At 38.8% G+C, this 26,757-nt stretch overlaps 1 protein-coding gene across 5 annotated transcripts in view; it reads left to right on the plus strand.

Annotated features, from left to right (window-relative positions):
* cc2d1b (coiled-coil and C2 domain containing 1B) overlaps positions 1-26,757 on the plus strand; it is a 122,216-nt gene that overhangs the window by 1,263 nt on the left and 94,196 nt on the right. For all 5 annotated transcript variants that reach the window (XR_007956001.1, XM_052011994.1, XM_052011997.1 and 2 more), the window contains exons 2-9: positions 1,940-2,072; positions 8,320-8,426; positions 16,848-16,955; positions 18,736-18,873; positions 19,522-19,846; positions 23,005-23,129; positions 24,307-24,382; positions 25,241-25,345. Coding sequence is in view for 4 of the 5 variants with exons in the window: in XM_052011994.1 (XP_051867954.1) it covers positions 1,973-2,072; positions 8,320-8,426; positions 16,848-16,955; positions 18,736-18,873; positions 19,522-19,846; positions 23,005-23,129; positions 24,307-24,382; positions 25,241-25,345 (1,084 nt within the window). In the remaining variant the exon portion in view is untranslated. The remainder of the gene's footprint in view (positions 1-1,939; positions 2,073-8,319; positions 8,427-16,847; positions 16,956-18,735; positions 18,874-19,521; positions 19,847-23,004; positions 23,130-24,306; positions 24,383-25,240; positions 25,346-26,757) is intronic.

Below are 26,757 nucleotides of genomic sequence, written 5' to 3' on the forward strand. Positions count from 1 at the left end.
AATATTTCCAGTTAATATAGATCACAATATTATATCTAAACATTAGGTACATTTGATGTCGTGGTGGTTGACATTTGGTTAGCACTTTATCTTTTGGAGGTAGGTCATATTTTGTGATGCATAGACTCCCGTGTACTATCCTCATCCAAACCTGTGGTTGAGGTTAGAACAGAATCCAGCTGTGAAATATCACACATAGATCTTATTATCAACAATTACTGTCCAGGCCCATTCGTGCACATCCCTGGTTAAGGTTCTAGTTCATTCGCATGTGTAAGCCAATTTCTTATCCTCAGAAGAAGATAGAAAGCAAAATAGTTATCTTTAAGGTCATGTTCTTTGGCAACTGATCTCACCAAGCCTTTATTCACTTCACCATCAGGTCCAATTACCTGTAGGTGCTGTGATAGTGGCATAGAGAAGCTGGTGCATGGGTGGTGTATAGCCAAGGGATTGTGGGAGTGGCACTTCCTCTCAGTTGTGGAAAAGAAGCTGGTCATCATGTGATATGCTGTTTGTGCTGATGAACATTGATGCTGGTGTGATCCCTGCCCCACTCCTGCACTTTGATCCAGAAATTGAAAATTAATCATTTCTGTCGAGATATAGAGTCATACAGCACGGAACAGATCCTTCAGCCCAACTTGTCCATGCCGACCAAGATGCCCATCCAAGCTTAGTCCCACTTGCCAGTGTTTGGCTGTAACTTTCTAAACCTTTCCTATCCATGTACTTGTCCAACTGTCTTTTAAACGTTGTTGTTGTACCTGCCTCAACCACTTCCTCAGGCAGTTTCATTTCCACATGCATACCACCCTCTGTGTTAAAAAAAGTTGCCCCTCAAGTTTCCTACAGAATCTTTCCCCTCTTACCTTAAACCTATGCCTCTATTTCTTGATTTCCCAACCCTGAGGAAAATAACTGAGTGCATTCACCATATGCTCCTCAAGATTTTATACACCTCTGTAAGATCACCTCTCAGTCTCCTACGCTGTAAGGGAAAAAAGGTCCTGATATACAAATCTCCAGCAAAAAGGGGGAGGGAAAATGTATTTGGCATAACATTCATCCCGACAGCTACATTTGGGTGTGGCCACATCAAGCTGTGCACAAACATCAAGTCTCATTGAGTGATGAGGTTCAGCCTGTCACTGGTATTGTTAAGGGTTGGACTGGCCAAGGTGCCGTGAAACGTTCCAAACAATTGGACTGTGCCTTACCACTTGTCCTTCATTTCTTTAAAATAAATACTTGTGCAGAAGAACAGCTTTTGATTACAGGGAGGACACTTCTTGTCAGATCCTTCATGCATAGCTGGTAATGAATGAAGTATGTTTTTGAAACAAATTTTAGACTGGTTAACTAACTTTAAACTGGATTAACCGTTCTTTAAGTCAGGTATACAAAAGCGGCAGCAAAGAAACAGGATTGAACCAGAGAACATTATCTGTAAAAACAATAGAAACAGGGAACTAGTAATTTTAACACTTCCATGTTCGCTGAATTGTCAAGTCAGCTCAATATAAATTATATAAATTTGCATAAATTCTTCATCATGCAATTTTTCTGTAGCCAACTTGAAAAAATAATAAAATCCAAAGAATATTTGTGAAGCTAGGGTGATTTTTGAATATCCTTTGAATTTCAAGAATGGATTGTAGCATGGATCATCCTGTAAAAATCTTTATTCAATACATGTGCATTACAGCTTGTTAACATGTGCATTACAGCTTGTTAACAGTCATGGTTCTGATGATGTTTACTATTAACCAAATGAAGATATGCAGTTTTATACAAGGAATGTGACAATGTGGTGAGAAGAGTCATTAAATTTACTGTTTGCATATATTCAAAAATGATCTCAGTGGTAAATTTTAGTTTCATAGTCATCGGTTTAGGAACCTGATGAAACTGATCCTCTACTTTTTTTTAAATGCAGCTTGGCCTATTTGTAGACTTTTCATGTGAAGACATGATTACTGAAGGAGATGGTGACGATGGTGATCTGGAAGCAGAATTAGCTGAAATAACTGGAGTGAAGGCAGTCACTAAATCAAAATCCAAAGAAAAAAGTTAGTATTATCTGTGTTTATTGTTTATCCTTTTAATTTTTAAATCACAATTGCTGTAACTTTATGAATATTCTCAGTTTAAAAATAAAAATATGTTAATTAATGGCCCATGTTATGGAACCACTTAATTTTCTAATGAAAATTTTGTTTAAAAATCCTGTCTAATTTATGAGCATTTTAAAATTAGGATCATTTGGTCATGGCCTTGAGCTGTCCTTAAAAGAAGTACAGGCAACCCCCGCTTTATTGGAGGGATTATGTTCCTAGAAAACTGTCCATATCACGATTTTCTATAATGCAAAACCCTATTTTCCATTGAATCCCATGTTACATGTTCCTATGGGATGTTTTTCTCTCAACAATCATGATGAGAACTGCAGCTGTTCATTCATGGGGGGGGGGAGGGGGGCGGTGGGCAGCATATAAGACATTTGCTTTGGAAACTGACAAGGCAATCTCTTAAGTGGCCAGCAGCTGTGTATGGAGACAAAAATCAACTGCAGATGCTTAGCACCTTCCCGCCTTCAGTTTAAATGGAGACATACCGTTCTAAACACGTCAAATATAGGTAAGATAGTTTAATGATGTAACTGATAACAAATGACAGTGGTTGACTGGATTTACAACTTGCACTTAAACCTTTTGGTCAGATATCTTAAATAACAATATGGAAACCACTTGCCGAGGAGCTGCTAGATAGCAGTGTCAACCTATCAAGCTAAAATCAGCCACGTCCTCTGCGTGTGCATCAAGAAATACATTTGAAAAAAAATAGACAAAATCTGTTCTTTTGCATTTTGTGTTTATTAATTTTTTTAAATTATTTTGCTTTCATGTTTTAAGACATGAATGTTGCTAAAGAGCTGAAAAGAAAAGAAAATATATTAGGTAAAATTGCCCAGAGAAAATACTGAATTCCAATTGATTAACTTTTAAAAGGAAGAATGGCCTCTAATAGTCTGGACCCCCTTGTTCTGTTCTGCGTGAATTTGAGATTATCCAAAACACTGCTTTTGTCCTAATTTTCACTGTCCCATTCACCCAGAGTCCCTGTACTTGTTGACTCATACTGACTTTCAATCAAATAGTCTCAATTTTAAAATTCTCATCCTTGTTTTCAAATCTCACTAAGATCTCGCCCCCCCCCCCCTTTCTGTAGCCATATAATTGAGACATCACTTCTTCTTCAACTCCAGTCTGTTGAGTATTCAGAATATAATAGCTTCATCATAAGAGCCTACAGGTTGCAAGGCCTAAATTTTTGAATTCACTCACTAGATTGCTCCACTTTAGTACTTCTTATTCTCCCTTTAAGTCATTCCTTGATGTCTGCCTCTTTGACCAAGCATTTGGTTGTCTACCCTAATGTCATCTTTCTTGGTTTGGGATCAGTCTTTTGTCCAACATTCCTGTAAGGCTCATTGGGATGTTCTCGCTACATTAAGGGTGCTATATAGAAGTCGTTGGTGTGTGTTCTGATGCTTTGCTACAGTCTTTAACGTTACGGCAGCTTCTGGTAAGAGATCCTGAAGCAGATAATTGTGGGAGTAAAAAAAGTCTCTTCTAATGAGTGTTTTTTGATGATTCTGGGTACATTACTTCCTTGTTTAACTGCCTATGGGTTAATTAATACTATAATTAAAACAGTAAATTTCAGTTGCAATATATTGGCAGCGAACCACTGTCAACGGAACAGTTGGGGGGGGCAGGGGGGGAATTAAGCAAAGATGATAATAACAATAAAAGAGCATATCTTGGCAAAAAACAAGCATCATCCAAACATGTTTTGGATGGAGAGCAAGAGCACGTCTGTCTTGTTATATTTGTCAATATTCTCAGTGCCACTCCATAGAAATCTAAGTATTGTTCATGACTGCTTGACAAAATTCTTGAAATTACATTATGATGTACTCTATTTGATTAATTGGTTCCAATTTTGGTGAATGAGAAATATTACAAGATTCCATGCCAGTGATAGATGTATTCAGGAAAGATACTTGTGAATTACACTTCCAACTGATGTATAATAAATGTTTTCTACTAAAGTAATCATAGTTAGCTAAAACAGTGTTACTGTAGCCATTCATGTGGCATTCTGTTGGACAATACTGGAACAGGAGATAATGTGTAGGCATTAATATTTCTACTATAAGATTCATGAATGTGTGAGAGGGCACTTTTTTAATTTGTGTACTTGTTATGTTCTTTTCTGAAAGCAACTTTAGCTTCATGTATCTGTCAGAAATGGCATTGGTAAAGCCGTCATGTTTGCCACACAAGCTTTTTTGGTCTCTTGTCAGGCTAGATGTCAAGGAATAGAGAATGGGGTGGTGCATGATTGAAACCAACTAAACGCCACAGTGAATACCCTTTGGCAGAAGGTGAAGGGGAGATGGCTAAGGGGAAGAAGTGATGAGTTAAATTGTATCTTCCAATAATTGTGCGCAAAGGTTCTTATTTCAGGTCCAGGATAGATGCAAATTATTTTAACTTGTTCGTGTCAGCCCTTGTTTAGAATGCAAATGTGAACTATGAGAACAAAATTTAAATGATTTTCTAATAATGTGTGAATTTCTACATCAGACTATGTCTTTGAATTTGCTTCCTGGTGCCCTTTTACAATTTACCTTTAAGGAAATCGAATGTTCACTGTTGGTTCAAAATGTTGTAATATTTAATGTAATTTAAAAGGTATTGATAAAGTTAATGGATCTGCATTTCATTGCTTAAAAAGAATCTGCATTGTAAACTACTAATCACAGCTTCGTTTCCTAGAAAATGTCAAAGTCTGTAAAGTGGGCAAGTTATACAAAATTTAAAAAACTATAAAATTGGCAGATTATACTTTAACGCTGGCTTTAGGACTTTCAGTCTTTTCATGTTTCTAGACAATTGGGCTTTGTTCCAGGGAAGGTGGGACCTGTTCCGACGGGACGGTTTGCACCTGAACTGGAGGGGGACTAACATGCTTGCGGATAGGTTTGCTGGTGCTGCTCCGGGGGGTTTAAACCTGATTTGCAGGGGGAGGGGAACCAGAGTGTTAGAGCAGATAGTGATGTGGAGAAGGAAAACGTCATGCGAGGACTGCAGGTATCGACAGAAATCAAAGGTTTGTATGTGATAGAAATGTTCTCAAGTGCATCTATTTCAATGCAAGTAGTATTGTAAGGCAGATGAGTTTAGGGCGTGGATTGGTATGTGGGATTATGACATTATTGCTATTAGTGAGACTTGGATGCAGGAAGGGCAGGACTAGCAGCTTAATGTTCCGGGGTTCTGTTGTTTCAGACATGATAGAGGGGGAGGGATGAAAGGGGGCGGAGTGGCATTACTAGTCAGGGAAAATATCACAGCTGTGCGTAGACAGGACAGCCCGGAGGGCTCGTCTACTGAGGCCATATGGGTGGAGCTGAGGAACAGGAAAGGTGTGGCCACACTAATAGGGTTGTATTATAGACCGCCCAATAGTCAGAGAGAATTGGAGGAACAAATGTGTAGTGAGATAGCAGACTGATGTAAGAAACAGAAAGTTGTAATAGTAGGGGATTTTAACTTTCCACATATTGACTGGGACTCCCACACTGTGAAAGGGTTGGATAGCTTGGAATTTGTCAAATGTGTTCAAGAAAGTTTTCTAAATCAATATATAGAGGTACCAACGAGAGAGAATGCAATACTTGATCTCCTATTAGGGAACCAGGCAGGTCAGGTGACAGAAGTATGTGTAGGTGAGCATTTTGGGTCCAGTGACCATAATGTCATTAGTTTCAAGTTAATTATGGATAAGGACAGGTCTGGTCCTCGGGTGGAGGTTCTAAATTGGAGAAAGGCCAGTTTTGTGGAAATGAGAAAGGATCTAGGAAGAGTGGATTGGGATAAGTTGTTTTCTGGCAAGGATGTGCTCAGTAAGTGGAAGGCCTTCAAAGGCAAAATTTTGAGAGTGCTGAGTTTGCATGTTCCTGCCAGGATTAAAGGCAAAGTTAACAAGCATAGGGAACCTTGGTTTTCAAGGGATATTGGCGATCTGGTTAAGAAAAAAGAGAGGTGTATAGCAGGTATAGGCAACTAGGAACAAATGAGGTACTTGAAGAGTATAGGAAAAGTAAGAAAATACTAAAAAAAGAAATCAGGAAGGCAAAAGGAAGACATGAGGTTGCTTTGGCAGATAATGTGAAGGTAAACCCGAAGGGTTTCTACAAGTATATTAAGAGTAAAAGGATAGTAAGGGACAAAATTGGTCCCCTAGAAGATCAGAGTGGTTGTCTATGTGTGGAGCCTCAGGGGATGGGGGAGATCTTAAGCAGTTTTTTTGTATCAGTATTTACTCAGGAAACTGGCATAGTGGACATGGAAGGAAGGGAAACAGGCAATAGTGTCATGGAACATTTAGAAATTAAAAAGGAGGAGGTGCTTGCTGTTTTACAGCCAGTAAAGGTAGATAAATCCCCCGGGCCTGATAAGATATTTCCTCGGACATTGAGAGAGACGAGTGTAGAAATTGCACGGGCCCTGGCAGATATATTTAAAATGTCCTTAGCCACGGGTGCGGTGCTGGAGGACTGGAGGATAGCTTACGTAGTTCCATTGTTTAAAAAAGGATCTAAAAGTAAACCAGGTAACTACAGGCCAATGAGCCTGACATCAGTAGTGGGTAAATTATTGGAAGGTGTTCTGAGAGATTGGATATACAAGTATTTGGATAGCCAAGGGCTGATTTAGGATAGTCAGCATGGCTTTGTACGTGGTAGATCGTGTTTAATGAATCTTGTAGAGTTTTTTGAGGAGGTTACCAAGAAAGTAGATGAAGGAAAGGCTGTGGATGTTGTCTACATGGACTTTAGTAAGGCCTTTGACAAGGTCCCACATGGGAGGTTAGTTCAGAAGGTTCAGACACTAGGTATCCATGGAAAGGTGGTAAACTGGATTTGAAATTGGCTGTGTGGGAGAAGACAGAGAGTGGTAGTGGATGACTGTTTCTCAGACTGGAGGCCTGTGACTAGTGGTGTGCCTCAGGGATCTGTGCTGGGGCCATTGTTGTTTGTTATCTATATCAATGATCTAGATGATAACGTGGTAAATTGGATCAGCAAGGTTGCTGATGATACTAAGATTGGAGGCATAGTGGACAGCGAGGAAGGCTTTCAAAGCTTTATGAGGGATCTGAACCAATTGGAAGAATGGGCCAGAAAATGGCAGATGGAATTTAATGCAAACAAGTGTGAAGTGTTGCATCTTGGAAGGACAAATCAAGGTAGGACATACGCAGTAAATGGTAGGGCACTAAGGAGTGCAGAGGAACAAAGGGATCTGGGAGTTCAGATACATAATTCCCTGAAAGTGGCGTCGCAGGTAGACAGGGTTGTAAAGAAGGCTTTTAGCGTCCTGGCATTCTTGAATCAAAGTATTGAGTATAGGAGTTGGGATGTTATGGTGAGGTTGTATGAGACATTGGTGAGGCCAAATTTGGAGTATTGTGTGCAATTCTGGTCACCTAACTATAGGAAGGATATTTGTAAGATTGAAAGAGTGCAGAGAAGATTTACTAGAATGTTGCTGGGTCTTCAGGAGTTGAGTTACAGGGAAAGATTGAACAGGTTAGGACTTTATTCCTTGGAGCACAGAAGAATGAGGGGAGATTTGATGGAGGTTTACAAAATTATGAGGGGTATAGACAGAGTTAATGCGAGTAGGGTCTTTCCACCTAGACTAGGAGAGATAAGTACGAAAGGACATGGCTTTAGGGTGAAAGGGGAAAAGTTTAGGGGGAACATTAAGGGGAACTTCTTCACTCAAAGAGTGGTGGGAGTATGGAACAGGCTGCCATCTGATGTAGTGAATACGGGCTCACTATTGAGTTTTAAGAATAAATTGGATAGATACATGGACGGGAGAGGTCTGGAGGGTTATGGACTGGGTGCAGGTAAATGGGACTAGCAGAATACCATTTTGGCACAGTCTAGAAGGGCTGAATGGCCTGTTTTCTGTGCTGTAGTGTTCTATGGTTCTGTAATTCTAAGAGAAAATGAATAGCACTAGTGTTTTCCTTTGGTGTATAAATCAACCTTCAGGATATGCCACTTATTCACTGTTGATTTATATTTCCTACAGCTGGGACATAAAGCAGTTCTCCAGTATTCATTATCTGCCAATGTGCCAGATACACAACTATTTTAATAAGTTATAATCTGAGGACAGAAGAATTTTAATAAGTTAGACCTATCTCTGATCTAGTACATTCTACTCACAGTGCCTTTGCCAATGGACCATATAAAACAAATGGCTGAAGAATGCATGAAGGATGTGGATGAAAATGATGACGATGATGATGATTTTGAAAATGATGAGGAACTCTTGGTAAGTTGTTACTTAGAAAGGAATAAAATAACTATAGTAAGATAACTTAGCTCTTAAAACAAATTTGTGTTGTTGAATATTGTCCAGGCAAGGTGGTGCTGCTGTTTCACAGCTCTTAGGACCCAGGTTCAATCCTGACCTCAAATGCTGTCTGTATGGTTTGCATGTTCTTTCCGCGATTGTGTGGACTACCTGCTGGTGTTCTGGTTACCTCCAACATCCCAAGAATGTGCTGCTTGCTTGATTGGTCACTGTAAATTACTCCTTAATGCAGGTTAGGGGCAAAAGGGAAGTAGAAGGGCATGTGTGAGAGAAAATAAATTGCAGGGACACAGGGAAATGAGCGGGGGATTAGAACTAGTGGGTTTACTCCCATGGGATCTGGCGTGAACATAATGGGCTGAATAGCATCCTATGTCGTAAGTATAGTACATACATAAGGCCCGTGATAATATAAATGTTATTTAATTCCACTGTTCTCTTAACATTGTTATGAAGTTAATTTTAATAAATTTAATCTTAAACATAAGAGCAGGTGTAGGCCATTTTGTTCTTCCAGTCTGTTTCATCATTCAGTTCGATCGTGGCTTCTCTATGACCCAAATCCACATATTAACCTTGTTCTTGTATCCATTAATAACTTTTGACAAATATCTATATATCTCATATTTCGATAGATATTGCACCTGTGCATACTTGTACTTGTGCAGATGATAATAAACTCCACTTTGATTTAAAATTAACAATTCACCTTGCAGCCATTGCCGTTGCAGAAAAGGATTCCAAGCATCTACCAACCTCTTTGCGAGTGATTTTGTGTTCTAATCTAAAGAGTCTGGCCCTAAATTTAAATATATGCTTCCTAGTCCTTTTCCATCAGCAGAAATAGAGTTTGTGGAGAGAATATCTTAATGCCATAAAAACTTCAACTAAATCACTTGCTAAATTCCAAGGAATGCAATTTCAGTTTGTGTGATCTTTCCTTCTGGTTTGAGCCATAAGGATACGTGTTTCCCGAAATGCTTCCAAAACTAAACTATCCTTCCTCAGATATGGTATTTAGGACTATTCGAGGTACTCCAATTGTGGTTTTGTTCTGGCTTTGTACAGCTGCAGCATAACCTCAGTACTCAACTGCAGTACTCCAGCCCTTTAAAGATCGTTAGCCTTTTTTGAATATTTTTTCGGTACCTGTTCCTGATGTTTTACTGATCCTTGTACCTCATATCTTTAAGAACTTCCTTTTTTGTCATGTATAACATACTGTTCATTTTAACTGCAATGTAGAAGACTTTACATTTACCTACATTAAGACTCATTTGCCATAGTTTTGCCCCTTTGCTTAATCTTAATATCCCTTTGTAAGCGTGGTAGATAAAAACATTAAATCACAATGATATCTCTCTTTGCTATCTTCATGTTATTAGCAGACTTGGCTATGTGACATCCAAATACATTATTTATGTAAATAATTTAGAAGTAAATACTGCAGGCCCATCATGGATCTTTGTTTAACACCATTTATCACACTGGTACATTTTGAATATCCCTTCTGCATTAATTCCACAGACTTCAAGTTTAGTTAACAGCAACTTTTGTGCAATACCTTCTGAAACTCCACATATATTATCTGTAGACATTATTATCCCCTTTCCCCTATTAAATACTGATAGAAATTAATAATTCATCAAGATGCCAATTTCCTTATTTTCATTTGCAACATAACTAAGTTTTTTTAAGGGACATATATTACTCCCAACCAACAATTTTTTCCTAATATAATTAAGCTTTTTTAATTGTTGATCTTAATATCATTTACACTTTTCCTTTTATTCTCCTTTTTCTGTGACTCTTACTGTGCCTTGCTACCTTTTTGTTCTTTGTATCTTTCCCAACCAGTAGAATCTGCACTTCTTTTCAGTTTTCTTCTGCTTTCATTTAAGTTTTTTTCCTGTAAAGAGTGACGAGGAAGGTTTAATAAATTACCTCAAAGTAAAAGATCCCCAAGTAGCGATCATAGCATGAAGTAGTTTTTTTATTCAGTTTGAGAGGGAGAAACTTGAGTTGGAAATAAAGGGAGTTACAATAAAATGAGGAGAGTTAGAAAATCTAAACTGGGCAGATAGATTAGTAGGGAAGACATCAGGCAAGCAATGGCTGACATTTAAGGAAGTAATTCATGACACTCTGCCAAAAAATATATCCCAGTCAGGAGAAGGTTCTCAGGGAGGGATGAACCAACTATGGCTAACCAAGCATGTTAGAGAGAGTGTGAGAGAAAACATACAAGAAAGTGAAAGTAGACCTGAAGGTATGGATAAGTTCAGAATCTGGAGCATATCAACATTATGAAGGAAGAAGTGTTGGAGGTGGATGAAAAGTGGATGAATCCCCGGGGCCTAACCAGGTATATCCTAGAATGTTATGGGAGGCGAGGGAGGAGGTGGCAGAGAATTTTGTATCTTCGTTAGCCACAACTGAGGTACCAGAAGATTGGAGGATAGCTGATGTTATGCCGTTATTTGAGAAGGGCAGCAGGGATAACCCAGGGAACTACAGGCTAAAAGCAGTAAGCATTGCATCACTGATGGGAAAGTTATTGGAAGGGATTCTGAGACACTGGTTTTAATTGCATTTGGAAAAGCAAGAACTGATTAAATATGGTCAGCAAGGGTTTGCGTGTGGGAAATCATGTCTCACAAATCTAATTGAGTTCTTTGAAGAAGTGACCAAGAGGATTGACAAGTGCAAGGCTTATGAAAGTCCATACAGATGTTGTCTATATGGACTTTAGTATGACTGTTTGACAAGTAGGCTGGTCCAAAAAGTTAAGGTGCAGTGGATCCAAGGTATGTTGGTGAACTGGATCCAAAATTCTCTGGCATCTGTTAAGTAGAACTAGATAAGGGAGGGATGATGGGCAGATGCAACTAGTTGGGTGGGGTGGGGGTGGTGGTAGGGAATGAAACTGGGTTACAGGCAGGGGAGGGTTGGGGGCACTGGGAGGGTTTGGAAAAAGGGGCGTGTGTGAGAGACCTGGGTAGATCAGAAGGAGAGAGAAAAGAGCACAGGAGGTACGGGTTACTTGAAATTAGAAAATTCATACCATTGGGTTGTAGACTATACAGGCGGAGTATGAGGGGTTTGTTCTTCTGAATTTGCATTTGGTCTCGTCCTAGAAGTGGAGAAGGCCAAGGGTAAACAGGTTGGTGTGGGAAATGACCAAAGCAGGTACTCTGCAAAGTGGTCACCTATTCTACACTTGGTCTCGCCAACGTAGAGGAGGCCACATCAAGAGCATTGAATGCAGTAGACAAGGTTGGAGGAGGTGCATGTGAATCTGGAAGAGCTGTTTAGATCCCTGGATTATGGTGAGGGAAGAGGTGTGGGGGCAAGTGTTGCATCTCCAAAGTTTGCAGGGGAAAGTGCTGGGGATGGAAGGGGTGGGTGGTGAGGGATAGCAAACCAGGGAGTTGCAGAAAGGGATGGGGAAGGGAGGCCGTGACTGGTGGTGGAGTCCTGTGTAGCTGGTGGAAATGATGAAGGATGATGTGATGGATGCAGAGGCTGGTTGGGTGAAAGGTAAGGACCAGGGGAACTCTTAATTTTGTTCTGGCTGGGGGTGAGGGGAGGTAGGGAGAGACCAGAAATACGAGAAATGGAGGAAAGTGGATGAGGGAATGCCAGGTGGAATTTAAGCCAGGACAGGACATCCACAGTGATTGACAGGACCCTGGGAGTGTTGTTGAACAGAGAGATCTTGGGATACAAGTACATAGTTCACTGAAAGTGGCAACACAGGTAGATAGGGTGGTGAAGAAGGCGTATGGCATGCTCGCCTTCATCGGACGGGGCATTGAGTACAAGAGTTGGGACGTCATGTTACGGTTGCACAAAACATTGGTTAGCCTACACTTGGAGTATTGTGTGCAGTTCTGATCGCCACACTTTGGGAATAATGTGATTAAGCTAGAGAGAGTGCAGAATAGATTCACAAGGACATTGTCTGGATTGGAGGGCTTGAATTATAAGGAGAGATTGGGTAGGCAGGGTCCGTTTTCCCTGGAGCAAAGGAGGCCAAAAGGTGACATCATAGAGGTATATAAAAATTATGAGAGGCACAGACAGGTAGATAGCCAGAATCTGTTTCCCATGGTGATGGTGTCTAAAATTAGAGGGCATATGTTTAAGTGAGAGGGAGGAGGTTAAATGGTATCTGAGGAGTAAATTTTTCATACAAAGTGTGGTTGTCTATGATGAGCTTCCAGAGGAGGTGGTGGAGGTAGGAGCAGTAATGACATTTAAGAGGCATTTTGACAGGTACTTGAATGAGCAGGGCATAGAGTGATAGGGAACTAATGTAGGCAAGATGGTCAGCATAGATGTGGTGGGCCAAAGGGCCTGTTTTTGTGTTGTACGAGTCTATGACTCTGATCTAGCAAAGGAGGACAAAGAAGATGAGGGAGAAAATAAACAATGAAATGCAGACATCGCTGTTGGAGAATTCAAGGAAGGGGTGAAATTCTAGAATACTTTATTAAAAGAAGAGTAGGTATTAGATGTCTTAGCAGGCTTAGAATGGATATATCCCCAGGGACTAATGAGAAGTATCCCACGCTGCAATGGGAGTCAAGGGAGAAAAGTGCTGTAGTCCTGACAGAACTTTAAAATTTTGCTACCCACAGGTAGGGTGCCAGATGACAACAAATGTGGTGCTTTTATTCAAGGAGAACAGCAGGGATAAGCCAGGTAATTATGGGCCTGCAAGCCTAATATCAGTGTACGGGAAGTTACTGGAAAACCTGTGGGACAGAATTAATCTGCATATGGAAAGGCAGAGATTAATGAATAGTCAGCATGGCTTTTTTAGGGGGAGACCCCGTCTAACTAACCGAGTGAATTTTTTGAAGAGGTAACAAAATGTATTGATGAGGATTGTGCAGTTGTTGTGGTTTATATGTAATTCTGTAAGGCCGTTGGACCTGGACAAAGGTTTAGAGGCCATGGGATCCTTGGTAATTTGGATTCAAAACTAGCTTGGTAATAAGAGGCAGAGTGTGATGGTGCAGGCTTATTTTTGTGATTAGAAACCCGTGACCAGTGGTGTTCTACATGGATCGGTGTTAGTTGTTTTACACAGAAACAATTCCGATATGAATGAGGGAGGTATGATTAATAAGTTTGCAGATTGATGGTGTTGATAGTGAGGAGGATAGTTGTAGGTTACAGGATGATACTGATCATTTGATGAGATGAGCAGAGCAATGACAGATGGAATTTGTAGGTGCTAAATGATGCATATTTGGAGACCTAATGAGGGAATGACAAGCACAATGAATGGTCGGGCCCTAAGGATTATTGAGGAACGGAGGGATCTCTGTATACAAGTCCAAGGATAGCTGACAGCACAAGTAGATGAGGTAATGAAGAAGGCATATAACTTGCATTGATGACTTCGAGGAAGGAATTGTGTGTATTCTAGCCAGATTTGTGGACAACACAAAAATAGGTGGGAAGGCAGATTGTGAAGAGGGTAATAGTTTACAGAATGATATAGGTTAAGTAAGGGGGCAAAAAACTTGACAAACAGAATACAATATAGGAAAATACTAAGTTGTTAATTTTGGAAGGAAGAACAAAATAACATGAAATGAATGCAGAGAACTGCAGCACAAAGGGAGGAACACTGCTCTGCTTTTCCTTCCTATATATTGGGCTTCCTCTTTTCCTATCTTCAGTCCTGAAGAAGGGTCCTGACCCGAAACATTGACCACCTGCTTTTCTCCATGGATCATCGTGTTTTTCATCTAGATTCAGCATCCTTTGTTTCTCAAACCTTAAACAGGTTGGGACTTGTGGAGTTTAGAAGAATGAGAAACATCTTATCAAAATATAACATTCTTGGGGGTCCAATAGGGTAAATGTTGAGAGAATATTTTCTCTCATGGGAGATCCCAGAACCGGACGGCATGGTCTCAGAATAATGGGTGGCACATTTAAGACCGAGGTGGGGAAAGTTTTTTTTGTCTCTGGATTGTGAGTCCTTGGCGCTCCTTGCCACAGAGAGCTATGGGAGGGGAGTCTTTGTGTATATTAAGGCTGCTTCTAACGGTGTTATTCCTTCAGTTATCCATATAACCTGCTACCAAGCCTACATACAACTTTTTCCTTTCTTAATTTTATTCACAAGTTCCCTACTGCCTGCTTATCTGCTATATTCTCCTTCACAATTGAACTGATTTCCATTTTAATCACTGACAAAACCTAGACTGCTACCATTTTCCTTTCTCTTCAGTAGATGTAACTTGGTACCTTTAGTTCTATGGCTCACCATCTTGCAACTCTGGTCTCGGTGACAGCTAAATATCATAACCTTAACATTGAATTTGCTCCTGCAGTTCATCCAACTTGAACTCCACACATCTGTATAAAGAGTGTCTGTTTAGGCCACACACTCCACCCAGTGCTCTGGCTGTGTGGTTTTGTTTGTGCTTATTTTATTTACTTTATATCCTTTAAGCTTCCTTTTACCTACAATGATCAAACCACATTTTCTGATTATTGGACAGCTTCTGCAGACAGCCTTCTGTTTCTTGTCTGCATTCTGGCTTTCCGTCTGACAGTCTTTATCACACATTGGATAGTTTCAATGGATTGTTATTTTCCATACTAATTGGTTTTCCCTTACTCTGTACACTAATGGTCACACCAACCCTATTCTGATCTTGTACCCCCTAAAATGTGTGACTGAGGATTGGAGCAAGGTTTCCAGACACTCCCACCTGTCGCTAGTGTTGTGTCTTCACATTCCTGCTTGAAGAATCTCAGCCAGGGTGATTCAGAGACATTTTTTGCAGTTCACTCAGGATTGTTCCAGAACAGAGACTCCTATATTCTTCAATCCATTCATGCAGCCTGTGGAACCACAGCTTAACCCACATAATATATTACTTGAAATTTTTAGGTTACCTTGCATTAAAGCACTAGGCCAAATTATAAATACTTCCTCTCTAAAGAAATGACCAGCTATAATTATTAGAGGTTAATAGCACCATTTCCTTAACCTTCTTGCAGGAAAATCCCCTTCTGCCCAAATTCTTAACTTCCCGTTCTGCTTAGGAAGTACTCAGTTTAAATATTTCTGAACAAAACTTTTTTTTAAAATAAAACAAAAAGACAATGATGCAGGAAGTATGAATAAAACTAGAAAATGCTAGAAAAGTAGGGCAGGCAAATTGGTAGAAAGAGAAACAGAGTTAACATTTTGGGTAACTAACCTTTATTAGACCTGTCAGTGATTATTACCTTTTATTCTCTCCTTCCTTTCCCCAAATCTTAAATTTGTTCATATCTATATTTTCCCATTTTGATAAAAGATCACTTACTAAATTGCTGCTGGTCCTCCTGAGGATTTCCAATATTTTCTGGGTTTCATTTTAAAGAGCTTGTAATAGAAGGAATTCAGTTTTGCTGTTGGAGTTATTTCTAAATAATTTGCATTATACGTGAGTACCAGTTATTATTTAAAGATGCAGTATTCCTTTTTTAAATGGTTTCCCTCCAGTTAATTCTCCTTTCACTATTTTTGAATTTACTATGAATATTTTGTGTATTGGGATGATGACTGCCTGAAAGCCTTTCAATGAAATGTGATGTCGTAGCCAAATGTAACCATGAAATTTACATAGTTGCAGTTATCCAAAATGAGTTATTAGATATGTTCATAAACAGAAATCACAGCTGGTCATTATTCTCTGACCTGGAGTACAGCTATGACCCCCCAAATCCCCAACTCTACACAGACATGCTGGCTCAACATCCTGCCATGTTGTGCTTTAACCAGTAGATGATGTAGGAAGTCATTGTAATAAATCAAAGTAGTAGCTAATGTGGCTAATTAGCTAACTATAATTAAAAATCTTTATTATCCATTTGGTGATTATTTTGGTAAACAGTTTACAATTATGGAATATCAATGACTTGTGCATAAAGTGTGTATATCCTCAAAAGTATATAAATGCTTGAAAGTTGTGGATGATTTTCTTTTCGCAGAATAACTTTTGAAACCAGAAAGTAGTTATCTTAGTAACATTGCGTCTGGTAGTTAAACCTTTATAACCACTGCAAGATGCATCTCTTACAATTAAGTCCATTAATTCCTTGTGTTTTTATTTTCACAAATCTAAACCTGCACAGAGGATCCACAGTTTACCTATCAAACAACTAAAGTGTGAGAAATGCCTAAATATTAGTATTCTAGTGTAAATTTTGTTTCTGCTAAACAAGCTGTATTTTGCATCTGTTAATTTGTCAGTGGTGTAGTAATGTATTGCATTATGGTAAACTGGGTAATGTGCAGAATAAAAATATTTTGGTACTGCAATTTGCTTAAATTACATAACACGTTATTTTATAATTAAGGCAGAGTTAAAGGACGTGGTTGGGGATGAGGAGGAAGAATCTTCAAATTCATCTTTTCCCACAGATACGCCAGTATCAATAAAGCAACAAATTGTATCTCAGCCTCAGGTAAACAATGCCTTTCTAAGTTAAAAAGGAAGGATTATTCTTGTATCTGTTGTAACACTGTGAATTAAAAACAAAACTTGATAATACATTATGTGCTTTTATTTGCAGCACCTCAGTAGATTATATTTGGCTTTACCAATTACAGTGTTATTTAGAGAGTACAGACAATCTTTAGTTTCAGAAATCTTTGTTGTATTGCAAATGTTTTGTAAGATATTCATTGAGTTCTTTTAAAAAAGACTACAAAAATTCAGTTTCAGAAATATCTAGTTTAATTATCATGGTAGGAGAATAAAATGTGGTTGGTGCATAATAAGACTTCTGCAGTCTCAGACCACCTTGTGACAGAAGATGGCTTTTAATGAGGAACAAAAATTGCCAGCAAGTGAATACCAGTGGAATAACACCAAAAGCTAAATTATAATATTGTCATCATCAATTGTACTAATTTATAAGCGAAGTTGAGTTAGTTATGATTTGCCTGATTTGTTTTCAGTTTAGATGATAACAAAATAAAGCTACTATGTCTTCCAAGAGGCCTTTGTCTAGTTTTCAACTTCGCCCAATGTTTATTTTATACTGGTTACATTATAAGTCATACAACTTTCCCTGAACATCCATTATAAAAGTGGTTATAAAATTTGATCTGGCAGGACATGGTGTACTGAATAAATTTACTCAAAAGAGAAGTCATTACAAATATTTGAATCGCACAATTGATTCTAATAGTATCAATACCTAAAATTGACCCATTTCATGAAATCATAGAACAACTCTTTTGTTTAAAAAAAAATTCCTGCAAAGATTTAGGCCTTGCCTCGTTTCCTGAATTTGTCACAGAAGCAAGCAGTGATGATTTTATCATGCAGTTATATAGTGTAAGGGTACAACCAAAGGACACAAACAAAAATTGAAAATGAATTACTTACAAATCGAATAAGTTTATTGAACTGCACATTGGGGCAGATTTCTTGAAGAGTAGAATGCAAAATGTAGATGGCCCTGCTAGAGAGGCAGCAACACTCAACCTCCTGTTAGGAAAAGAGGCTGGGCAAGTGATTGAATTGTCAGTGGGGTAGCAATTTGGCACCAGTGACCATAATTCTGTTAGTTTCAAAATAAATATGGAAAAAGATGGGACTGGTCCACAAGCTAAAGTCTTAAATTAGGGCGAGGCTAATTTTGATGGTGTTAGACAGGAACTTGCAAAGATTGATTAGGAGAGGTGATTGCAGGTAAAGGGATGTCTGGCAAGTGGGAGGCTTTTAAAAGTGAGATAGGGAGAGTTCAGGGCCAGCATGTTCCTGTTACAGTGAAGGGCAAGGCTGGCAGGTGTAGGGAACCCTGGTTCATGAGGGATATTGAGAATCTGATCAAGAAAAAGGAGGCATATGTCAGGTATAGGCATCTGGGATCGAGGAGTTTAAGGGATGAGGAGTACATTTAAAAGGGAAATCAGGAAGGCAAAAAGAGGACGAGAAGGCTTTGGCGGATAAATAAAGGAGAATCCTAAGAGAGTCTATAAGTATATTAAGAACATCTTGCCACTTGGAGTTGTTGAAGTAGATAGTCCTGATATGAATAAAGGAAGGGATGTTGCATACATGGGGGACAAGGGAATAGAGCTTTATGGTAACTGCTGGGGAACAAGCAATTGGAGTCCAAGAAAGCTTAGAGCGAATGGCCTACCAACATTTAGAGCAAATGGCTTTTCTGTGGCATGCATTCTATGTTCAAGCTTGTGATCAGATCAATATATTCTTTTTTCTCTCTCCCCAAGTCAAGTACAGTTTCTATGGATGTTAGTGGATTGCAAGGTACACTGGAAGAACGAATTCAGATGTATAGGGTTGCAATTAATAATGCAAAGCAAACTGGGGAAACCTCAAAAATGAGAAGATATGAACGAGGATTAAAGGTATGATTTATTAGTAATTTGTATTCCAATTTCCATGTAACTTTCAAGCTCGGGTAGTTCAGACTTTTCTGTAGATTGTCGTCAGCAATGCTTTAGCGTCAGTTGATGGGAACAATGTTTACGTAACACAGCCAAATTGTGAAATCTATTTCTGTCTAATCTTGGCTTAAAGAAAAATTAAGCTCTGAGGCTCCATTTAGCAAATTAGCAATTTAGAGAAGTTGAAATAAAATTCACATTAGGGCAGCATTTTTGGTAGGATTTAATGTTTCTTTAGCAATGCTCCAGCTGTTCTCTTACATAATTTGGTGTGCTCACATTTTAACATATCTTTGAATTATTTTTTGCAATAACTCTGTGTACTTTCATAGCTAAAAAGGAGAATTTTTGGTTTAACATTTTTAGTTATATAATTATATAATATAAAAATAGAGTTCAGTGTGGTCCTCCTTTTTATAATCTGCTGAACAAACTGTTTATTGCCAGAAACGTGGTTTCTCAAAAGAATATTGAGAGGATATTCTCTCACTGAAATAGATTGATTATTTTTTGGAAAACCTTTCGAAGAATTTGTCAGAAATCGTGAATTTTATAGTTTTTTTAAACATTATGTATGCAATCTTTAAATGATTCCTTTTGTTTCAACAGACTTTGCAGACAATGCTGGCTTCTGCAAAGAAAGGTAAAATGATAGAGGAAGCAGAAATTCCTCCCCCAGTGGCCACTGGTAAAAGCAGTGCTCCAGTACTCCAACCTGACAGCTTAAATGCAGAAAGTTTGGAAGCTGAAAATGTGGAAGGTAGAGTTGCTGAAATGCTTGAAGAAACACCAATATCAGCAAAACCTGTTGAGACTGTGTTACCTGCGGAGTCTTCTGTGCCAGAATCTCACAATGTTCTTGAAAAGCCTGCAACTACCATTCAGTCAGAGATCAGTGATGTGACCACTGCGGCAGTTAGTGATGATGGTACAGGTACTGTATCAAATGGAACTGCTTTCATTCTGCCATTTCAGTAGCTGCAGGTCTGGTACTTGTTAACAGATTTGGAAGGCCATCTATGTCAGTTCACTTAGCTACTGGACTCCCATGGAGTCTAGTGATCAAGCCCAGTCACCAGCATAATACTAGGAAATCACTTCTTAAACCCTGCACCAGGTTAAATTGATTAGGAAGCAAAGGACAAGGTAGGTTACATTTTAAAGTATTTTGCTTTACTTTTTTAAATTATTTATAAGTTCTTGAGGTGTTGTTGGTTAACTTCAATCTTCTTAATTTTTAAAATTATTTTTGAATTATTTTCTTTCATTTTAATTGTTAAATATCTCTGTATGTCAGCTTTTATAATGTCCTAGGCCCCACTGTGCCAGCTGTTGGTCATTTCAGGCTAAATATCTCTGAAATGCAGAGCGCCAGCAAAGTTGGCCCTCCAGATCCAGGAGAGGTATGTGCAGTCATGAGGCCCATAGGCAATAATTCCAAGTGGAGTGACCGGGCAACAAGATTGGGCCAATTACAACTGATATTCACATCCTAGGTGTTAATAAATTAGGTGATGTATGCAATGAGGAAATTATGCATAATGTGTAAAAGGAATGAACACTTCGAACTTCTCTTATTAAGATTATTCTTCTGTTTCTTTTTGATACATATGTTTTCACTGAACATAGAACGGTACAGCACGGAACAGGCCCTTCAGCCCACAATGTTGTGCCGACATAGCTATTCCCTCCTACCTACAGAATGTCCATATCCCTCTCTTTTCCCCTCATTCATGTGCCCATCCAAGCCCCTCTTAAAAGCCCCCAGTGAATTTGCTCCACTAGTCTATCAGCAACGCATTCCAGGCACCCACACTCTCTGAGTAAAAAACGTACCCCTCACGTCTGTTCTGAACCTATCCTCTCTCACCTTAAATGTATGCCCACTGGTATTGGATCGCTCAATAATGGGAAAAAGATATTGCTTGTCCACCCTATCTATGCCCTTGGTAATTTTATACACTTCCAACAGATCACCCCTCATCCTCCACTGCTCCAGAGAAAAAAGCCCAAGTTTGTCCAGCCTCTCCTGATAGCATATGCCCTCTAATCCAGGCAGCATCTGAGTAAACCTCTTCACCCTCTCTAAAGCCTCGACATCCTTCCTATATTGAGGTGACCAGAATTGCATGCAATACTCTAAAATGCGGCCTAACCAGAGTTCTATAGAGATGCATCATAACTTCTTGACTCCTCTACTCAATACTTCGATTAATAAATGCGGGCATTCCATAAGTCTTCTTAACCATCCTATCTACCTGTGTAGCCACTTGCAATGAGTCATGGACTTGCACCCCAAGGTCTCTCTGCTCTTCAACACTGTTAAGGGTCTTGCCCTTAAGAGTGTACTCTCTCTTAACATTAGTGCTACGAGGTGCAACATCTCACATTTAGCCAGGTTAAACTCCATCTGCCATTTCTCTGCCCACATCTGCAACTGATCTATATCACGCTGTATCCGTCGCCAGTCTTCTACACTATTCACAACTCTGCCAATCTTGGTATCATCAGCAAACTTACCAACCCATCCATCAACATACTCATCCAGGTCATTTATGTACATCGCAAACAGCAGAGGTCCCAGCACAGATCCCTGCGGAACATCACTACTCACAGGCCTCCGGCCTGAGCAAGTCCCTTCAACACTACCCCCTGTCCTCTATAGGCAAGCCAGTTCTGGATCCACACAGCCCATTCTCCACTGACCCCATGCATCCGAACTTTCTTGAGTAACTGATTATGTGGGACCTTGTCAAATGCCTTCCTGAAGTCCATATAGATTAAATCCACAACTCTACCTTCATCAATCTCTCTCATCACCTTGTCAAAAACCTCAACCAGGTTAGTAAGGCACAACTTGCCCTGCACAAAGCTATGCTGGCTTTCCCTAATCAAGCCATTGGATTCCAGATGCTCGTATATCCTATCTCTAAGAATTTTCTCCAGCAATTTCCCTACAACTGACGTGAGAGTCACTGGTCTATAGTTCCCTGGATTTTCTCTTGTTCCTTTCTTAAGTAGAGGAACAACATTAGCCACTCACCAGTCATCCGGGACCTCACCTGTGGTCAAGGAGAACACAAAGATTACTGGTCAATGCCCAGCAATTTCCTCTCTCGCCTCCCACAATAACCTGGGGTATATCCCATCAAACCCCGGGGACTTTTCCACCTTAATACTGTTTAGAAGACCTAACACTACCTCCTCCTTGACCTCTAAATGCCCTAACATGCTTATGCCCTCAGTTCCAATTTCTGTGTCCTGCATCTTCCTTTCTTGGGTAAAAAACTGAAGAGAAATACTCAGAACCTCACCCACATCCTCTGCATCCAAACATAGATTCCCTTCTTTATCCTTAAGTGGTCCTACCCTTTCCCTTGTTGTCCTCGTATTCCTGACATAGGTATAGAATGCCTTTGGATTCTCCTTAATCCTACTTGCTAAGGACTTTTCATGACCCCTCCTGGCTTTCCTAATTCCTTTCTTAAGTTCATTTCTGGCTTCTTTATAGTCCTAACGTGCTCTGTCTGATCCTAACTTACGAAGCTCTACATACTTGTTCTTTTTCTTCTTGACTAAGTTCATTACTTCTCTGGACATGCATGTCCTTCCTTCTAATCGGGACATACCTATCCTGTACCCTATGTATTTGATCCTTAAACACTTTCCACATGCTCGACGTGGACTTGCCAGCAAAAAAATGTTCCCAGTTTATTCTACCTAGTTCCTGCCTTATGCCTTCATAATTAACCCTGCTCCAATTTAAACCCTCCCCACTAGCCCCATACCTATCCTAATCTATAGCTATCCTGAAAGTTAATGAGCTGTGGTCACTGTTCCCCAATTGCTCACCCACTGATAGGTGAATCACCTGGCCAGGCGTGACTCACCTATCAGTATGTGAAAGATCATTAGTACTGCTGAAATAAATAGATAGACTAATTTGGTAAAATACAAATCAGTCTTGCAGTCAGTTTTAGATTAAGCTCTAAACCAAATTAGGAAATCACTGGAAGTAATTGTCTGAAACTGGTCCTGCTATAAATCAATTATATAATGATTTTTAAAGTCTTTTTTTTTAACATTTTGCAGGGTCTGATGATTCAAAGACAAAAGCGTTGTTAATTGGAAGACAGAAAGAATATAAATTGGCTGCACTGAGAGCAAAGCAACAAGGAGACATCACAACTGCTCTAGAATATGTGAAAATCAGCAAAGTAACATTTTTGGTTTTTTTTGGTGAATCCATTGATTTGTAAAATGTTGTGGCAGCATTTGATGATGAAGATATGCTGATATTTGACCAATATAGAAACAATTTTTGAGAAGCTTTACAATATCTTGAAGTTCTAGTCAGCAGAGACTATTTTAATGGTAGTGGAGTGTTTGTTAGTAGGCAAAATTAATTAGATACCTGGGAAGTAGCACACTTATGTGACAAATGAAATCAGCTGTGGTGTTGAGAACTGAGCAGGTTTAATGCAATGTATATTTGAATAATGAAAAATGGTCGATCTAGCAAAAGTCACCATTACAAATGTGAAATAGTCTAAAAATGTAGGCACTTTTCCTGCTGTTTCAAACTAGTGAACATATTCTATTTTCTGAAGATTCATGAATAAGCAATTGGCAGTTAAACTCTGATCTGACCTGTTTACTTCACAATAATTTGTATTTTTTAGTTTGGAAAGAAAAGTGCTCTACCACTGCAGATTGCACTTTGAAATTGCCAGAGCTCAAAAACAGCGCATCATCTGAAATAAAATCAGAATTTGAAGGTGGTTCAGATGGAAAGTTTTCTTGATGTTAAATTTAAAAAGCAGTCAAGCCAATTAAACATTTATTTTTAATCCTATTAAAAGTTCTTGTGACATGCAAAGGTTTTGATGTGTCAGTTCCAAAACTTTCATGCATAATAAATCAAGAAATAGTTAATAAATCTCTCAATCCACAGCATTAAAAGATATAGTTGTTCAAAATCTTCTAAGAATGTTAGAATGCATGCCTCATTGGATGTCTGACATCTGTCCTGCGGGAAAGCATGTTGTTTACACAAGTCGCCCAATATGAGAAGAATTGGGTAATGCTGATTTCTGTGCAGTTTGGTTTTCTACCTGCCTTAGCTGCTGCTTGTGGACTTGAAGGAAATCTGAAATATTGCTTTTATTTATGTTGTGGATTTAATCCTAGTGGTGTCTTCAACTTTAATTTTTATTTAAGCCTTCAGGGCATATAATTTCCAAAGACTCTTTTACTTTGGATTTCTTTGTAATGTAGTGCTATGCTTATAGCTTCATTTACAGATGTAATTATTTTGGACTGTTAAAACAGTGCACTTTTTTTAAACATATAATAGGCAGATTTAAATGTGTAAATTGTTATTTTGTTTTTTAGAAATTTGCTATTGCGATAAAGGCTTTGCACGATGGGGAGCCAGTGGATCTAAGTAATTTGCCATCATCTCTAACAGGTGTGTGTGTGTATGTGTGTGTGTGTATATATATATTTTTTTTATATATATTATATATTTATATATTATATATAGCTGTTGTAGAAATGTATCTTTTTTTGTAGTTGTAAAAGTTATTTTATGTTAGTAGCAGCTTGTAGTTTGGGGGGAGGGAGGAACTGGATCCCTCTGCTTCATTTTTGAATGTATTTGCATGCACAAAATAGTGACCATTGTGTTCCAGCACTGATCACTTAAATAGTTCGTATTAATTTGGTGCAAAGCTAATCTGAGGTAGTCACATTGTATTATTCATTATCAAATGCAGGCCTCTTCAGAGGTCTCTTAAGGTGACTCTGCCCAACTGAGATTTGGTAACATTTAAGAAAACAAGGAAAACTAGCCTTTCGTTGAAATACCAAATAGATGTTATCAGATCCATCCTCGAGATGGTACTCCTGTCACATTGACTACTGTGCCAGAGAAAACAAAAATTCTCCAGATCATGTAAGTGCAGTTTCATGATTGAAATAGTACTGACTATTTGAATTAGTTTTTACAGTTGGTCATAATTAATAGATTAACTAACTAGAACAAATCATTATATAGGAAGTAAAAAGGTATATTCTTCACACACAGCTATTTGGCTATTTACACCTATTTAGAACTCTCAACACAGCACAATCTGGCTCCTGGCTGATTATTAATTTAGAAACGTTTATTGCATCCTTGCAGTATATTGGTTATTTAACCTGTCAGATTAAATATTTCTTATGCTTTTAACCACAAATTGAATAGAAAAACCATTAGATATCATAAAGTGATATACTACCTTTACTCTGGTTTTATGTGTAACAGTTTATTCAAATATTTTGACAGATACCTCGACCCAAGACAAATCACCAGGTCCATCCAGTACGGTAACTCTTCCTGATCAGCAAGAAGTAGGTCCTAAAACAGAACCCCAGGGCAACATAGAAGCAGGTAGGATAAGTTAGCCATGCTTTGTAAATGTTCTGCACTGGTATTCTTGAAATATGTCTTTTTTTGTATAAATGAGAAGAATGACATTTCAAAAAAAAAATCATAGATTAAATTTTGAAGCACAGCTTGCAATTAAGTTTCTAAGATTTGGGTGGCTCAGTGTTTAGTGCAAGTCACAATAAGGCTGTCCCAAATTAGGAGGTGCAGTTGGCACTGAGAAGAAGGGATGAAATTAATGTTGAAACTTTGGTGTCTTTAAACTAACATTTTAATGTTCCTGAGCTATTGGTCAACAGCTCATTTGCTTATGTACTGCATGCGGAAATAGTTAAGACTTCCTAGACATCATTTTTCCATTGTCATAAATTCACAAAATTAACAAAAGACTGAGAGTAAATTCATCTTAGAAAAATCAGGTTATGTTCTGAGTTTTGAAACTCTTAACTAGTTAGTCTTAAAACTGTTGGAATAGTATGATGTACGATTTCTATCCTACGGTGAGCTTTGGAGTCAGAGTCCTTTGTATTGTTAAATTTTCATGTGCTTGAACTTGGATTGTGCTGTAAGCATTTTTGGGTATGGTTTCTGAATTGTACAAATAATAGGATAAACTCTGAATATGTAGCAGAAGAACAGATTGTGAGCGGTTTTGCTTTCCTGGAATTTTGTTATACCACTTTGAATCTGTGGGAGGCCAGGTAACTCCAAGCCTGCACTGCCACAGAATCATAGATCTATTGTGATACCAAAGGAGGCCATTCAGTCCATTAGCTCACCCTAGCTCTCTTTAGAACAATCTAGTCAGTCCCACTTCCCTATGGATGGCCTTGCAAATGATAACCACTCTCTTTAATTTAAACAAAAGATTTCCTTCTATCTTCCCTGAATCTTTTGCCCATCACTTTAAATCTGTGTTCCTTTCCCATTGACATATCCATTAAGCAAGTGGGTAAAAACTTGGCTGATGCCATAAAACATGGATAAGTGTGAAGTTAGTCACTTTGGTAGGAAAAACAAAGATGGCATGTTATTTAAATGATGTTTAGATTGGGAAGTGTTGATGTAAAAAAAATTGGGTGTTCTTCTACACCAGTGAAAGAAAACAAACTTGCAGGCGCAACAAGCAGTTATGAAGCCAAATTGTAAGTTGGCCTTTATAGCAAGAGGTTTTGAATACAGGAGTAATGATGTATACAGGGCTTTGGTAAGACTACACCTGGAATATTGTATTCTTTGGTCTTTCCTAAGAAGGGATGTAGTTAACATGGAGGGAGCGTAGTGAGGGTTTACCACACTGATACTTGGATGGCAGGACTGCCACGTGAGGAAAGATTAGGTTGACTAAATTTGTATTCACCAGAGTTTAAAGAATGAGAGATCTGCTGAAACTAGCAACATTCTGGAAGGGCTGG

The sequence above is a fragment of the Pristis pectinata genome, chromosome 3 (genome assembly GCF_009764475.1).
Source record: "Pristis pectinata isolate sPriPec2 chromosome 3, sPriPec2.1.pri, whole genome shotgun sequence".
Classification (NCBI taxonomy): Eukaryota; Metazoa; Chordata; class Chondrichthyes; order Rhinopristiformes; family Pristidae; genus Pristis; species Pristis pectinata.